Source organism: Oryzias latipes, chromosome 22, assembly GCF_053564925.1.
Source record: "Oryzias latipes strain Hd-rR chromosome 22, Olatipes_Hd-rR_3.1".
Lineage (NCBI taxonomy): Eukaryota > Metazoa > Chordata > Actinopteri > Beloniformes > Adrianichthyidae > Oryzias > Oryzias latipes.
In genome coordinates, this window is record NC_136258.1 from 15,896,337 (window position 1) to 15,911,361 (window position 15,025).

A 15,025-nucleotide genomic window follows, 5' to 3' on the forward strand; every position below is an offset into this window, starting at 1 on the left:
ACTGAAGAGGCTTAGTACACATACCAGGACCATTGGAGGGGGGGGGGGGGGGGGGGGGTCATATACTATCTCCTCATCTCCTTAAGAAGTCACCAGTGACTCTGCATTTACTGGGACAGTTTAGAAGTGCCTCTTCGAGATGGCTGTGGCTACTGTAATAGCTGTATGTTTTTTCTGTCCGGAGTGCAGTCAAATTATAATTTATAGGCAAAAAAACACACACACATAATGTAAAAGTAGCAAAAATATCATGGATTATCATCACCTATAATGTCACTGTTCAAATATACTCAAATAGACAGTCATTTTTTGTCATAAAATAAAAGTAATAAACATATTAAACGGTTAGAACTGAGTTTTCCATGATAAAACGTTAAGCTCCTTTTTCTCTTTCTCTTTTTTACTCATCTACTTTTGCAACTATGCATTGACTTGTACTTAAAGAAAAAGAATCACATCCATGTATGTAAAACTTATTGGGGTTTATAGATTTGTGCTGGAAGCTCTTATTTGGAGTTGTAAATGCTTGGTCCCGCCCCTGGTCCTCAGATCAGTCCTATTTAAGGAGCTATCTCCTCTGTGAGTCTTTGTCCCAGTGGAAGCATCTCATATGTTGGTGAGGAACCTGGTGAGTAGAGCACACATTGATTTTTTCTGAATCCCAGAGTATGTAGAGGATGTACCTTTTGTTTTTTAGTGGTTGGAGTGTAGGACTTCAGATGTTTAAATGAATGAATGAATGAATGAATGAATGAATGAATGAATGAATGAATGAATGAACGAACGAACGAATGAATGAATGAATGAATGAATGAATGAATGAATGAATGAATGAATGAATGAATGAATGAACGAACGAATGAATGAATGAATGAATGAATGAATGAATGAATGAACGACACATTGTTGATCCTGAGCACGTATTGAAGCCACTTTTTACAGTATATCTGTATCTAAAATTGATTTAGTACTGTTAAACTAAGAAGTCATCAATTCATTTTTGCCGTTAAATGTCTTCCAAATGTGTCCAAAGACCCATCCTTGTTGAATCAAAAACTAGGATAAAGGAAAATGGCTTCAGAAAATTAATGTATGAAAATGAAAAAGCATTAGGCCAGTTCCTAAGCAGAGAGGGTTTCTTCTGGTTTTTTGAATTAAAACATGCAACAACAACAAATATTTACCATTTGTTTTAAAACTTAAAATAGACCAGATATGCCCCTCTTTGGTGCTACCTAGTTGCCGTGAAAAGTCCCAGGAACAAGTGAAGCTTTTAGAGATACGGTATCAACAGAAAGGCAGGTCTTGGATTAAAATAGCACATGGTGGAATGTTTATTTAGCACTCCACAAGTAGCACCTATTGAGTTGGGTTGTGCTCATGCTTACAACTGATAACAACCTAAGAATAGTTGCAAGATAGTGTTGACAGGTCTTCAAAGTTTTTTGGATTCCTGCTAACACCCTTGTCAGTCAAATGGGTAATCAAATAAACACATTTAATATATGCTTAGCGACTCCAGAGAAAGTCTTAGACTCTTCAGGTATTTATGACATGCAGAACAGCTGCCCCCAACTCCCCAGATTTAACACTTGTCTGTGTTTCAATCACCATAGCTAAAAGTATAGACCAGCTGTAGACCACCCCAGTAAAGCTTAACCATGTGTGATGACGATGAGACCACTGCGCTTGTGTGTGACAACGGCTCCGGCTTGGTCAAAGCTGGATTTGCAGGAGATGATGCTCCCCGAGCTGTTTTTCCTTCCATCGTTGGAAGACCCCGCCACCAGGTAAACTTTTAAAAATACAAAAGTTATGAAATGATCAAACCCTGAAAAAAAAATGCACGAGTGACTAATATTGGTTTCCTGTTTGATATGTTTCTCTCCTTAGGGTGTGATGGTGGGTATGGGTCAGAAGGACAGCTACGTAGGTGATGAGGCTCAGAGCAAGAGAGGTATTCTGACTCTAAAGTACCCCATTGAGCATGGCATCATCACCAACTGGGATGACATGGAGAAGGTGATCGCAGCACACACGGCAGTTGACCATCTGAATGCTGTAGTATTCTCAGCCACGCCAGCCGACATCCTTACAAACAGCGTTACTTTTAGATTAGGTGCTTTGTTCCTGAAACCTAGCTTTTGTTTATCTACCCAGCAGCTGTTCCTGACATAACTTCAGCTCTTTTTCTCCCCCTGTGTCAGATCTGGCACCACACATTTTACAATGAGCTTCGTGTGGCACCAGAGGAGCACCCCACCCTGCTCACTGAGGCTCCTCTGAACCCCAAAGCCAACAGAGAGAAGATGACTCAGGCATTTACAACTTTTCGCATTAACATCTTAATAACATTTGTTTGAGGCAATTTCTTAAATAAATTTGGTATGATTTTTTTTGCAGATCATGTTTGAGACCTTTAACGTTCCAGCCATGTATGTTGCCATCCAGGCTGTTCTTTCTCTGTATGCATCTGGCCGTACCACTGGTCAGTTTGTTTTTGGTGCAAGACATCTTTGTAGAAGTCTAGCATTTGTCTTTTCTGTCCTCCAAATAAGGATATTTGTCTAACTTTTGATGTGCCCTGTTTTCTGAAGGCATTGTGCTTGACTCTGGGGATGGAGTGACTCACAATGTCCCAATCTATGAGGGTTATGCTCTGCCACACGCCATCATGCGTCTGGACCTGGCTGGTCGTGACCTTACGGACTACCTGATGAAGATCCTCACTGAGCGTGGTTATTCCTTTGTCACAACTGGTGAGGAAATATTATTTTTTAGCTTCTCTCATCTATTAAAGGTGTGGAGGTGCTGTTCTTCAATATTTACAAACGTTCCACTCCTAAGCTGAGCGTGAGATTGTCCGCGACATCAAGGAGAAGCTGTGCTACGTGGCTCTTGACTTTGAGAATGAGATGGCTACCGCTGCCTCCTCTTCCTCTTTGGAAAAGAGCTATGAGCTACCAGATGGACAGGTCATCACCATCGGGAATGAGCGTTTCCGTTGCCCAGAGACTCTCTTCCAACCTTCTTTCATTGGTGAGCTAAACATCTCAGTGTGTTACCTTTATTTTATTTGGATCATACAATCTTTCCTAAAAAAAAAACACCCCTTTCCATTAGGCATGGAGTCTGCTGGCATCCATGAAACTGCCTACAACAGCATCATGAAATGTGACATTGACATCCGTAAGGATTTGTACGCCAACAATGTCCTGTCCGGTGGGACGACCATGTATCCTGGTATTGCAGACCGTATGCAGAAAGAGATCACAGCCCTGGCCCCAAGCACAATGAAGATCAAGGTAAGAAAATGGTCAATATTACACAAACCAAATTCACTACTAAGGCTAACATTAAATGGAACTGAAAGGGTTTTCTATCCTTACCTAGATCATTGCTCCACCTGAGAGGAAATACTCTGTCTGGATCGGTGGCTCGATTCTGGCTTCTTTGTCCACCTTCCAGCAGATGTGGATCAGCAAACAGGAGTATGATGAAGCTGGCCCCTCCATCGTCCACAGAAAATGTTTCTAAACACACAAACATCCCCTTCTATTCCTTCCATTTGTTTTGCCCTTGTGTACTTTTGTATATAGGTCTATGGTTTTAATAAAGATGAGCCTCTCTGACAGTATATCTTCCAAAACTTAATGGCTGACAGAAAATGAGAAATATAAATAAATAATTTGGAAACTGATTGATTGACTGTTTAATTGAGTTGCAGAAAAGATGGAGAAGGACCTTTGGTGCAAGACTGATATTACAAATGAGGTTGAATTGTATTTAAAAAATAGCCATGCCTCTTTTGAAAAAATTAAATAAATAAAATCTCAGTAGGACTTCCTGGTTGAAGTAAGGTTTAACAGTCAGTGACTATTATAATGAGTAAGTAATGAGCAAAAAAGGCACAAAAACAAATCTGCTGAGTCTTTTTCGTGGGCCAAATGAAAAAATGACGACATACTTGTTTTCTTCTCATCAAGAAACTGAAAAACAAGCCACCACTGTATTTTGAGATTCAGCCCAAACTGCACCGCCCATCGGGCGACGCTGGAGCGTAAAACATTCATACTGGAAAAAAAACTGCTCAAACAGTTTTCATCCAATCATAGCACAGAACGTCGACAGCGCCTGAGTTTGAATGTGTTCCGGAAATGACAAACAACTTGGCAACGTTCTGCTGAGGAAACTAGTACAATGCAGGTAGCTAATTTATGATAGAAACCTGGTGGTATTTGGGTAGTTCATCGATAATGAAAACGTAAGTTTGGATTTTGGGTGCGTTATAGGGTTTTAACCGAAGACAACCTCTTGACAGGATCATCATGGTGCGAAGGAATTGCTAATTTGGTTTAGCTAGCCAACGTAATAAGACTGCAGCTGGACCACAAGGCTAGCCTGGAAATCAGAAATGCGCTTCATAATGACATGTTATCGAATACGTCAACATTCGTTTTAAGATGCTATAGATCCTTTTAGTTTTAGTGGACGTAACTCCTGAGCTGTTCTGATGATCAAATTCACGCGAGGGCGTCACATGTTTGGTGAAAGTGATTAAATTAGAAAGTTTAGGCAGCAAACTCGAGTTGCAGATTTATTTCCCCTCTTTTTCTGGCGGGGGATAAGCGAACACAAGGGGCTGAAAAGGTTAGTTTCTGAGTGCAAGGCAGAATTTTCTTTGAAGATGAAAGTCCTGGAGAGAAATGTGATGCGTTTAGTGGCGGTGCAAGAGCTCAGAACAGCCTACGGGATAAAGACAAAGAACTGGAACAAAAACAAAGCCCTCAGCACCAAGTCCACCAGTAACCAAGTAAGCTAACAAATTCTTCTTTTCATACCGTTTGCAGCGTTTAACTAATGTGCATAAAATTTTTATAGCGTTGTTACGTTCTGAGAACATTTAAAGTTTTTGCTGACCGTGTTTTCTGTCTGTGTGATCGAATAATTAGCTTATTGCTGATAGTCAGTCAGTTCACGCAGAGGCTATTTTGTAGCTAAAACTAAAATTATTCGCAGCATAAATCCATAATCAGGCAAAAGAACAGTACAAAACAACAGGACAGCCCCCCCTCCCACACCCAAAATACAACATGTTTGCTAGCTATTCCTTTTTCTTACTTTCCTGCTTGTTTTCGATTGGCTAACAGGAGTCACATGATTTGTTGCAACAGTCTTCTTCAATTTATGTTGAAGGTCTTTACTAAACAGTTTCCAAATCTCTGGTAGCAGAGGGACAAAAGTTGCCTAAAACTAACGGAAAATAAAAACTTCAAAATAAAAGCATCCTGCAGAGATTTTGCTCTCTTATGAACAAAATGCTTTGATTGATAGCCATTGTAGTAAATAATATAAAAGGAATTTCTGATCATAAGAGTTTTTGAAAGAAAAGTCTACTACAAGAATAGGTTTTGCTATTTAAAATATTGTAATACGCTGTCCAGAATCTAACTGTACATAAATGTACTTTCTGAATTTCTAAGGCAAAGGTGTTTGGTGTCTCCTTGGACAGCCTACCATGCTATAATATGGAATGTGGAAGTGTGCCAGGGTAAGTCCTAAAACCTCGTTCTGCATGTCTTGACCCAGTTGAGCTTTAATACTAATGACATTTCGTTGCCTTTCAAGCTTTCTGGTGGATTCATGCATGAAGCTGCAAGCACATGTCGACACAGAGGGCCTGTTCAGAAAATCCGGCTCTGTAGTTCGCCTAAAAGCTCTCAGGGTATGGATCCTCTGAAGTTTGTTTTTGTTTTTTTAACTGAGAAACTGTTTTAAATTTTGTTAGTTTCCTCCTGTACTTATTTGCCTGTCTGTTCAGGCTAAATTGGAGGTTGGAGAGGAGTGCCTGTCCTCTGCTCTGCCCTGTGATGTGGCAGGATTAGTGAAACAGTTCTTCAGGGAACTTCCAGAGCCTGTGCTTCCTACAGAGCTGCAGGACGCCTTTCTAAAGGCCCAGCAGCTTCCTACGGACCAGGACAGGACTGCTGCGACCATGCTGCTGACCTGTGTGCTGCCAGACAAAAACATCTGTGTCTTACATTACTTTTTTGACTTTCTACGGAATGTTTCATTAAGGTATTTGCATTTTTTTCTATATCGTTCTGTATTGCATTTAAATATATTTTTTGAGCAATAATTATGTTTTCTCCCCCCTAAAATCCAGGAGTGCAGAAAACAAAATGAATAGCAGTAACTTATCTGTGATTTTGGCTCCCAATCTCCTTCACTTTGGCGAAGGAGCAGAGAAGATGAACGCAAACACAGAAAAACGCCTCAGACTACAGGCTGCAATAGTCCAGTGCTTCATAGAGAATGCAGACAATTTTGGTATGACTCAAAGAATTTCTGTGCTTGTGGAGCAACATTGCTGTTCAGCAGTACTTAATACTGAGCTGCCCTTGCATGTTCCAGGTGTTTTACCAGACTTTCTTCAGGAGAAAGTTCCTGCCATGATGGGCTATGAAGGGGGAGTTTTGACTCCCACTCATGACTCGGAAGAGCTGGACTTGAATTTCGGGACAAAGAGGAAACACAGGCGTAGCTTTGGAGGTAAGACTGACGTATACTATTTTTTTGGGGGGTTTTTTTGGAAAGGTTGCAGCATTTAAATATGCAAATTAGATCAATAATCAACTGGATTCTAATGGTATTGGTGAAATCCCATTAAAAAAGGAACAATAAATATAAGAAAAAGTAGTTTACAGTGTTTTGATTTGTTTTACATTTCAGATGTGATCAGTGGTGCACTGAATAAAATAAAAACTAATAGAACACCCACCAAAGTCAATCAAGCAGACAGCCTTGGTAGGTGCTGTGACAGATGAGATGTGATTGGTCAACGTGAGAAGCATGACGCTGTCAGAATCCATCTCTGCTGCCAACAACATACCAATCTTGCTGTCTATCAAACAGAAATCAAACTCTTTATTTTCCTGATAATGTAGCTTTCTTGGGCCACATGTATGAACAAAAAACAAACAAACCAACATTTACACAGTTTTATGGACATAAACTGTGTAAATGAGACACTTTGTGGGGAAGTATGTCCACCCTTCATCTATCATTGTTGTTGATAGAAACCTTTTGGCCCAAAAAAAATCTATGCAAAAGCACAATGGTTGATACCAGATTTATAAGTTTTTTTGATTTTACTGTTATTTATCATTTTGAATTTATTTTTGGGGGATCTAAACATCCCTCAAAATCAGACTTGTAGAAGAGCCGGGCATTAAAAAGTGATTTATAGTATGACTTAACTCGGATTACACCTTAAGGATTTTGTTTAGAAAGTAGGTTGGCGTAACTCTTTCCATCTGTACATCTGCATCTCCTTCCTTGTCTATGTCCAAAGCAATGCAATCCAATTTTGAGAGGTTATTGGTTTGCATTTTTCAGTAATTTTCTGACTGATCACAATCAAAGAACTGCCGGTAAATAAACAAGATTTATGTATATGAAGAGCGTCTCATTTTCACTTTAGCACAGCACGTCTGTCTTGCTTTTGTTTCAATCGTGTGTCCCCAGGTTCTATTTTTGGCTTTAAAAAGGCGTGGGAAATTGGAATTGCACAAAAAGGTTGTTTTGTGTTCTTCAGATCCTGATAAACCTGAATTGAATCCACATAAGTAGCTTCATACATGTGACCCTTGGTTTTTGAGATGACTTGTTTTCACACACCTCTTCCTTTCGAGTGATATCATGTTTAAATAATGATCTACTGCCTGTATTTACAGCCTTTGTTTTAATTTGAATTGCCTGATCTTTGCATGAATATCAATACGGGCTGCCGATTGCGCTTTTGCATTGAAATCACTCCTGAATTGTTTCCAAATATGAAATAATAAAATCTACAGAGTGCAAGGCCATTAATCCTCTTTGATTTTGTCAGTCTTTTCCTCTGCAACTCACGTGATTGCGACACCATCAAGTAAACGCAAGCCTCCTTTGGAATCCGCTCACTCTTTGGGATTTTCAAACAAGAAACGTAGATCTGTCAAAAAGAACCTTGGGTTAGAACTACTTTCTAACACTTTGTTCAGCGGAAACAGTACTCCAGCTTCAGGTATTAATAACTTTTGGATAACCTATGGTTCAGTCCATTAGATGGTTAAGTTAAGTTTCTTCTTTTTTTTGTGTTGTAGCTTACAGCGCTTCCGGAGTCTTGGACTCTTCCTCTAGTAGCGTGCTGTCAGCAGGAAGGTCTCGAAGACAAACTGCAGCCTCTGGAAGCAGGAAGAGCAAAAGACGAAGCGGTAGAAATGTTATAAACAGGTAAAAACTCATTGTTTTCAGCACTTTAAAAAAAATATTTCTTTTTTTTTACAGAAATCTAATGTCACATAATATACACATGTATTAAAAGGAACTATTCAGGTTAAAAAAAACAACATATTATGTGTTACTAAAGCTTACTTTGACTTATCAATATCAAATAAAAAGATCTTTACCTTAAAACATGGAGAACTGATTCATCAAATCCCTTAATTGATTTTGCTGTCAAATAATATTTTGTATTTTATTTTTATTTTCAGCCCAAAACAGTTTTCTCTGGGTTCCTCGTGTAAAAATTACTAATTCTATTTTGAAAAGTTCCTTCTTTGTTCAATATAAACCAGTAAATGTCTAACCGTGGGATTTGAGTAGAAATAAAAAAAAACAGATATTTATTTGAAATTTACTGGATTGTATATTGAAGAAAAAAGTGATAATTTGAATTTAATCCCATCGATTTAGTTTTTTTGTTTAGCAGCAATATTACTTGATCCGTTTTTTAGTGCTCTTTAAAAAAAAAAAAATACATAAAGAAAAAACGAATCTTAGCGAAGCGTTAACCATAAAGTCCCTCTCCAGTCATCTTTTGATTTATTCAAAATGTTTCCAGTGGTATTTTAATTATGATTATGCCGTTTTTAAACAAAGCAGCGGTTGATCCTTCACCTCCGAGTTGTGGGTAGGCCAATTGGTGCAGAGCAACCCCCCCCCCCCCCCTTCCCATTAATGTCCTCCATCATTTCCATCATGAGAAAAATGCCTCAATAACCTCTCAACACAAAAAACACAATTATTATCAGAGTAGATCTTTAAATCTGAACTTTTTAATGATTAGCGCATAGTTTAACCCATATTTTTTCTTTTCTAGGGTTGAATCTGGAAGGTCTGGCTGCTTTTCTCCTAAAGTTAGCAAAAAAGAAGCTCCACGCAAGTCAATGCGCTTGCGTTTCAGCCTGGGGAAGAACAGCAAAGACTCTGTAAGTCCGCCGGCACAATAGAATCTATAACCATCATCTGCTCCACTGATAGGCAGAGAAAGGGGAGGAGTGTTTTGAAATGCATGATTCCACAGATAGTTTGATTAGATCAAATGTTAGTACTTTAGTAAAATACATTTACTTTCACTTGTAAACACATTTATGAAGGTTTTAGTGTACAGAACATTGAAAAAATCTTTCACATCTTTGGGTGGATTTGTTGAGTTGAAAAATCCTTTAATGTAAATTACTACATGTATAATAATAAAAATCATTATAAATTCAGTTAGGTTTGTTGGTTATTTTGAAGTGATTTCTATTTCAAGCAGAATTAACCCCAAAGAATAATTTTAACATATTAGTTTAAACGTCTGGGGAGTTTCTGTTGACACTTTTCTAACAAAGTAGCCCTTAAATATCTAACCCTAGCCAAAGCTTCCTTCATCCTTCGTTTCTTCTTTCATGGTGCTGGTGAAGGGATCTAAGTCCATCGGTTTGAGACTCGCCAAGCAGGAAAGCAACACCAGTTTCCATTTTGCTGAACCGACAGAGTTCAGTCCGTCAGTTTATTCAAGAAAAGCCGAATCCCAAAGTGAGTATTGCAGAGTCACTGACTTTTTGAAAAGAGGCTCTTTGCTATACATGTATACTGATGCTTGATTTGAACATTTAGGCTCCAAGTACATCAGCAGGTCTGAAGATAACCTGCTCACCCCAAAGTGTGACCCAAGACTCAACCGGACCCCGTGGAGCGGTGATACTCCTGTTGGGGTGAAGGCTTTCAGCGAGGGCTCCTTCACTGACACCCCGATGCGTGCGTGTCTTAAGAGCACTTACGTGTCTGAGCCGACCGTTACCGCGTCCAAACTTCCTGCTGGAAACAACCTGCCCATGACGCTGTGCTGTGCCGCCAGCGCCGAGAGCCTCGACGGGGGAAGCAGCACGGAAACTCTGAGGCAGAGCCTTTCACCGGTGCTGAAAACGGTCTGCGGGCAGTCTTCTGCTGACGTCCAAACTGTTGAACTGGACTCAGACAGCCTTCCCAACGCTCCAAATGAGACCTCCGTCAAAGCTTTGACTGTGGCCTTCAAGACCCCCAACCTTCCATCTAAGCAGAGCTTTGTGGCGGATGAGCAGAGCTTCACTTTAGGTCAAATCGAGTTTGCTGCTCTCACTCCATTGCATATAGATAGTGTAGTTTTTGATTCCAGCCTACATTATAGTCCAGACGGTGGCTCTGTGGTTGATTCACTTGAAACAGAGAGGGAGCAGATAGACTGCAGCAGGCTCATCGATGCTCTGGACATCCAGAGTCCGGCTCGTTTCAAACACCACGTCTCCTCTGGACCGCAGTCCACTCCGTACAAACCAGGTGTTGAAACCAAAGATGACCGATTTCCACCAACCAGGCCAGGTTTTGTTGTCAGTCTGTTACACGAGAGATCTGGAATTTCAAAACCAGTCCAAAACCAACAAGCCGTGTCCCCTCAAAAGGCCAGAGTGGCAGACCACATTCAACACTTCAACAAGCTCACGCTTTATTCTCCTCCAGGTTCCAAGACCAAACAAATCAGGTCGCCTCTCAAGTTCCAGCGCACTCCAGTCCGGCAGACGGTGTGCAGGATCAACTCTCTTCTAGGAGACAGCAGGAGACCCAGGAATAACGCGGTATTTGGCGTTGGCCAGAGCCCTCGTGTGGCCAAGACTGTGAGTCTAGAAAGCGGGCTGTCCCCTCACCCACAGCCCCAGCAGAGACGACCACAAACACGACTGTTAAATAGCAGGACCACTGCTAAGAATCCACCTGCTGTTCCGCCAAAAAAGCTGGCAACCCTGGACAGAATTCCTAAATCCTGCGCCCTGGGGGATGTCACCAACAAGGCTCAACAAAAGACGAAAGTGGAGAGCTCCGCCTCCACTCCATCTGAAGCGCAGAAGCTGCTTTTGCAGCAGGTAACAGAGAAGGACACACCCCACTACAGGGGATCCCCCAAAAACCCTCTCAACCAAGGAAACCTGCTGTCTGCAATGAAACCAATTGATTTATAACCGCCTTTCTCCAATTTTTGTGCTTTTTTTTGTGTTGCTATGCAGATCCGTCTGGTAAGACCACATAAAATAAACTTTGTGACTCATTCAGGGTCCTAATTTATTTTTTGTAGCTACAGCAGAGGTACCTTTTTCGTTGTTGATTTGTATTGGGAGATATTCTGTTTTACATCCAGTAAATTCCATGTCACATAAGATAGCATTTTACTTTAGTCTTGGAATAAAGCTATATTATAAAGTGGGATTGGCAGAATGGCTGGAATTTTTCTATCAGGTGTATTTATTGTTTTACATTCCTGTTTTTAACTGAAAAGGACATGTCAGACATCTAACTTGATTTTTTTTTTCTCAGAACGAATATTTTACTGCTTTTGGACAAGTAAAGCACCTTGTGATGCATGTTATGTAAAAAAAAGAGAACATTTGCCAAACAGTGTTGAAGAAAAGATTTGCCTCTGGTGTTTTTACACTCATTTCACAGAACCTTCAAAAATGAACGTTTGCTTTGAACTGCTTCACTAAAATAAAATAATACAAAGTCTTACTGTTGAGTTACGGGGTGTTATTCATGTACGCCACAAGGGGGCAACATGCATCTACTTTTTCTTGCCATGCATTGCTCTATTTAGGTTCCAGTTTAAACTGGAGAGGTTATTAACTCATTCACCTTTAAAATCTGATCTCAGATATATATTTATATATATATATTTTAAGTAAAAGTGATTAAGAGGTTTATGCAAAACCTCTGAAAAGGTATTTTAAAAACTGCTATAAGTTGATATCAAGCAAGTTTAAAAATGATTGCCATGCTTAAAACAAGTGGCAGAACTATAGAAGATTTAGTTAAATCCAATTTTGGGTGTATAATTCTTTTTTTGATTTATGCTGTTTTTTTCTCCTAATGTTTAAGCCAAACCTCGATGTATTTAAACAAATTTACCCTGCTTTAAGTAAATAAGTGACAAAAATCGTTCATAATGATAATTTCTGCTTTAATTATAAACAATATGCATGCAAGTTTATCATGCCTGAAGAGACTTAACTCTAATAGAAGATGTGGTGATGCCCAGGCCATGATTTTGGGTGCAAAATTCCATCATTTAAATACTAGTTTGAAAACATCAGCTATTTAAAGGAAGTTCAGTTCAGGTCATTGAGACGCAACAAAAGTGTAACCAAAAATATTTGTCATCATTAAGTGATTGGAATTTGATTAAACACTTGGGGAACATGTTCATAACTCATTTGAGCATCAGTTATCTTATTGCCACACATGTCACAGGTGTGCTACTTTTTTAAAGAAGGTTTCAACTGAAATTGTGTTGCAAAATGGATGAATAATCTCATTTTTTTCCGGGTTTCCGAATTTGGGCCTTGGAGCCCCTCAACCCCACCCTGACTGTTGCCTATCTCAAAGTGGATTCAGGGATTCAGGGAAGTGAGGAGGGGGCGGATAGTTTTGATTTTCTCCACATCGTGCTTAGCCAATAACTGTTGTGCACATCTCAGCTGGCAGACATTTAAAAGGGAGACAGTCCGGCGCTGGAGCAATTTGTATTAAACCCCCTGGCCCCTGTCTATGGAGTGCTTAGTCTTTCACCCACCCGCAGCCCCTCCAGTGTACAGCCGACTGCCGTAGGTGCCGATCACCTCCAAAAGTGACGTAGAGGATTTTAAAGTATCAGATCATCCTCTCTTTTTTGTAGGCGTGGATAGTCACCCAGGTGAGTAATTTTAGACTATTCTAAACGTTAAAAGTATTTTAATTTGAAATAATTAAAGGAAACACTCAAATTTGGGTTAAAAACAGCTTGGTTAGATTTTATTTAATGCGCATTTGTACTACCACCGAGTCTTCCAGCTTATGACAGCTTCTATTTACATTTTCTGTTTTACTTAAATACTTTAAAACAGTCTCCAACACACACAAAAAAGTTACATTTGTCCTGTGTTTTTGCACGATTTCCCGGAAACAAACAAACAAACAAACAAACAAACAAACAAACGGTGCGCTTTCACGCTGCGTAAAAACGTTGGAGCGTTACTTAGTCTCATAAAATTTTTAAGGATGCATGCATGGTAAATCATTCCTTGTTCTTTCTTTTTTCCTAAGGATGGCTTTCTCGTGGCGCATTTTCTGCGGGATGGTTTTCATCACTGGCTTGTTGTTCTCTCCCGTGGATTCAAAAAGAAACCGAGGTTCACAGGGGGCAATTCCTCATCCTGACAAAAACAACCCGAACGAATCGGAGCAGCAGCCGCAGCCTTCACAGGCAGGAGGATCTGGCTCCCGACAAAAGCCGGGCTCATCCTCACCAGCTGACGAGGTGCTGGAGTCCAGCCAGGAAGCGTTACATGTGACGGAGCGCCAGTATTTGAAACGGGACTGGTGTAAGACGCAGCCCCTCAAACAGACGATCCACGAGGAGGGCTGCATCAGCCGCACCATCATCAACCGCTTCTGCTACGGACAGTGCAACTCCTTCTACATCCCCCGGCACATCCGCAAGGAGGAAGGGGCTTTCCAGTCCTGTTCGTTCTGCAAGCCCAAACGTTTTACCGCCATGACTTTTACCTTGAACTGTCCGGACCAGCAGCCACCCAGGAAGAGAAAACGCATCATGCGCGTCAAGCAGTGTCGCTGCATTTCCATAGACCTGGATTAAAGACGCACAATCGCGTTATTCCTCTTGGACTGCGTGTTTGGATGAAAGAGCGTCATCGTGGCACGCGGCTGTCTCTACGCAGAGATGCGCATGACAAAAAAACACAAGAGGCTGAACGTCACAGCATGGAGACGCTGACTTGGAATGGGCACATTTTTACGCACGGCTTCTGTACATGCTTCCCTCTGTTCATGCAACAAAAATGACTGATCCTTGTTAGTATTATTTTTTATTTACTGCTCCGAACACTTTTTATGAACGGGAAATGTTTTTTTTAGTCCTATATATTTTACACATAAATTTGTAGAACTGGATGTTTCCACTGTGTGGAATTTTTAAAGAATGAATATTTGAAAATAAAAATGTGATTTTCTTTTATTATTTCGATATTTCAAGAATCTTGTAAGGTTAACCTAAATGATTTCTGTGAATTTCGAACATATTTCTATTGCATTTCTTGGGATATACTCCTAAAAATACTCGTACTCCTAAATATATAGAGATTCTTCTGTAAGTTTATGCTGAATATGTACAGTGCTGGTTTTTCAAACCCTAAATAAACTGTTGATCTTTGATTTAACAGTTTTTTCTGCTTTTCATTATTAATTTAATGAAAAGATGCGGAACTTATTTATTGTGGCAGTTTATATAATGAAATGTGACATTATCCTGTTTTTTGTATAAAACATTCCAGATTTATGAAAATGTGACCATATAATACATATTTACACAATATAATCTAACAAAAGTTGACTATTCTATACATCTGATGCCCAAAATATTTTAAATTCTAAAGTGATTTGAAAATGCACTATGCCATAATTTCCTTAAATGGAACTTATAAAAATGATATAAGGCAAGTAAATTTCATCCAATAGTTATCTCACTGTATAGAAAGCTTTTTCTATTAAAGTTGATCCCATATATTGAGCAGATTTGCAAAGTGTTTAAAATGTAAAAAAAGTTTCACTTACACTTTGAGCATCTTAGTAAAAAATATTATTTGGACACATAAATTAGAGGTAAATATAGCTTTAAAAATGTAAAAAGTTTCACTCA

At 39.7% G+C, this 15,025-nt stretch overlaps 3 protein-coding genes across 5 annotated transcripts; all 3 read left to right on the forward strand.

Moving 5' to 3' along the window:
• Nucleotides 1-553: 553 nt before the first annotated feature.
• On the forward strand, nt 554-3,700 carry actc1b (actin alpha cardiac muscle 1b). The gene is made up of 9 exons (XM_004082348.5): nt 554-628; nt 1,617-1,790; nt 1,894-2,022; nt 2,208-2,318; nt 2,404-2,488; nt 2,598-2,759; nt 2,848-3,039; nt 3,124-3,305; nt 3,394-3,700. The coding sequence occupies exons 2-9, from the start codon at nt 1,662-1,664 to the stop codon at nt 3,535-3,537; spliced, it is 1,134 nt and encodes a 377-aa protein (XP_004082396.1). The 5' UTR covers nt 554-628; nt 1,617-1,661; the 3' UTR covers nt 3,538-3,700.
• Nucleotides 3,701-4,111: 411 nt separating this feature from the next.
• arhgap11a (Rho GTPase activating protein 11A) lies at nt 4,112-11,844 on the forward strand. 3 transcript variants are annotated; one of them, XM_011490446.4, is made up of 12 exons: nt 4,112-4,813; nt 5,484-5,551; nt 5,629-5,725; nt 5,822-6,078; nt 6,167-6,330; nt 6,415-6,552; nt 6,733-6,807; nt 7,892-8,065; nt 8,145-8,274; nt 9,143-9,251; nt 9,729-9,843; nt 9,925-11,387. In XM_011490446.4, exons 1-12 carry the CDS (start codon nt 4,688-4,690, stop codon nt 11,298-11,300), a joined length of 2,829 nt encoding a protein of 942 aa, XP_011488748.1. In that variant the 5' UTR covers nt 4,112-4,687; the 3' UTR covers nt 11,301-11,387. The 3 variants fall into 3 exon arrangements, with proteins under 3 accessions (XP_011488748.1, XP_011488747.1, XP_078797050.1); XM_011490445.4 differs by lacking the exon at nt 6,733-6,807 and having other exon boundaries at nt 9,925-11,844; XM_078940924.1 differs by lacking the exons at nt 6,733-6,807; nt 7,892-8,065 and having other exon boundaries at nt 9,925-11,844.
• A 970-nt stretch (nt 11,845-12,814) lies between these two features.
• grem1b (gremlin 1b) lies at nt 12,815-14,546 on the forward strand. Its single transcript, XM_004082347.5, has 2 exons — nt 12,815-13,024; nt 13,414-14,546. The coding sequence occupies exon 2, from the start codon at nt 13,415-13,417 to the stop codon at nt 13,964-13,966; it is 552 nt and encodes a 183-aa protein (XP_004082395.1). The 5' UTR covers nt 12,815-13,024; nt 13,414; the 3' UTR covers nt 13,967-14,546.
• Nucleotides 14,547-15,025: the final 479 nt, after the last annotated feature.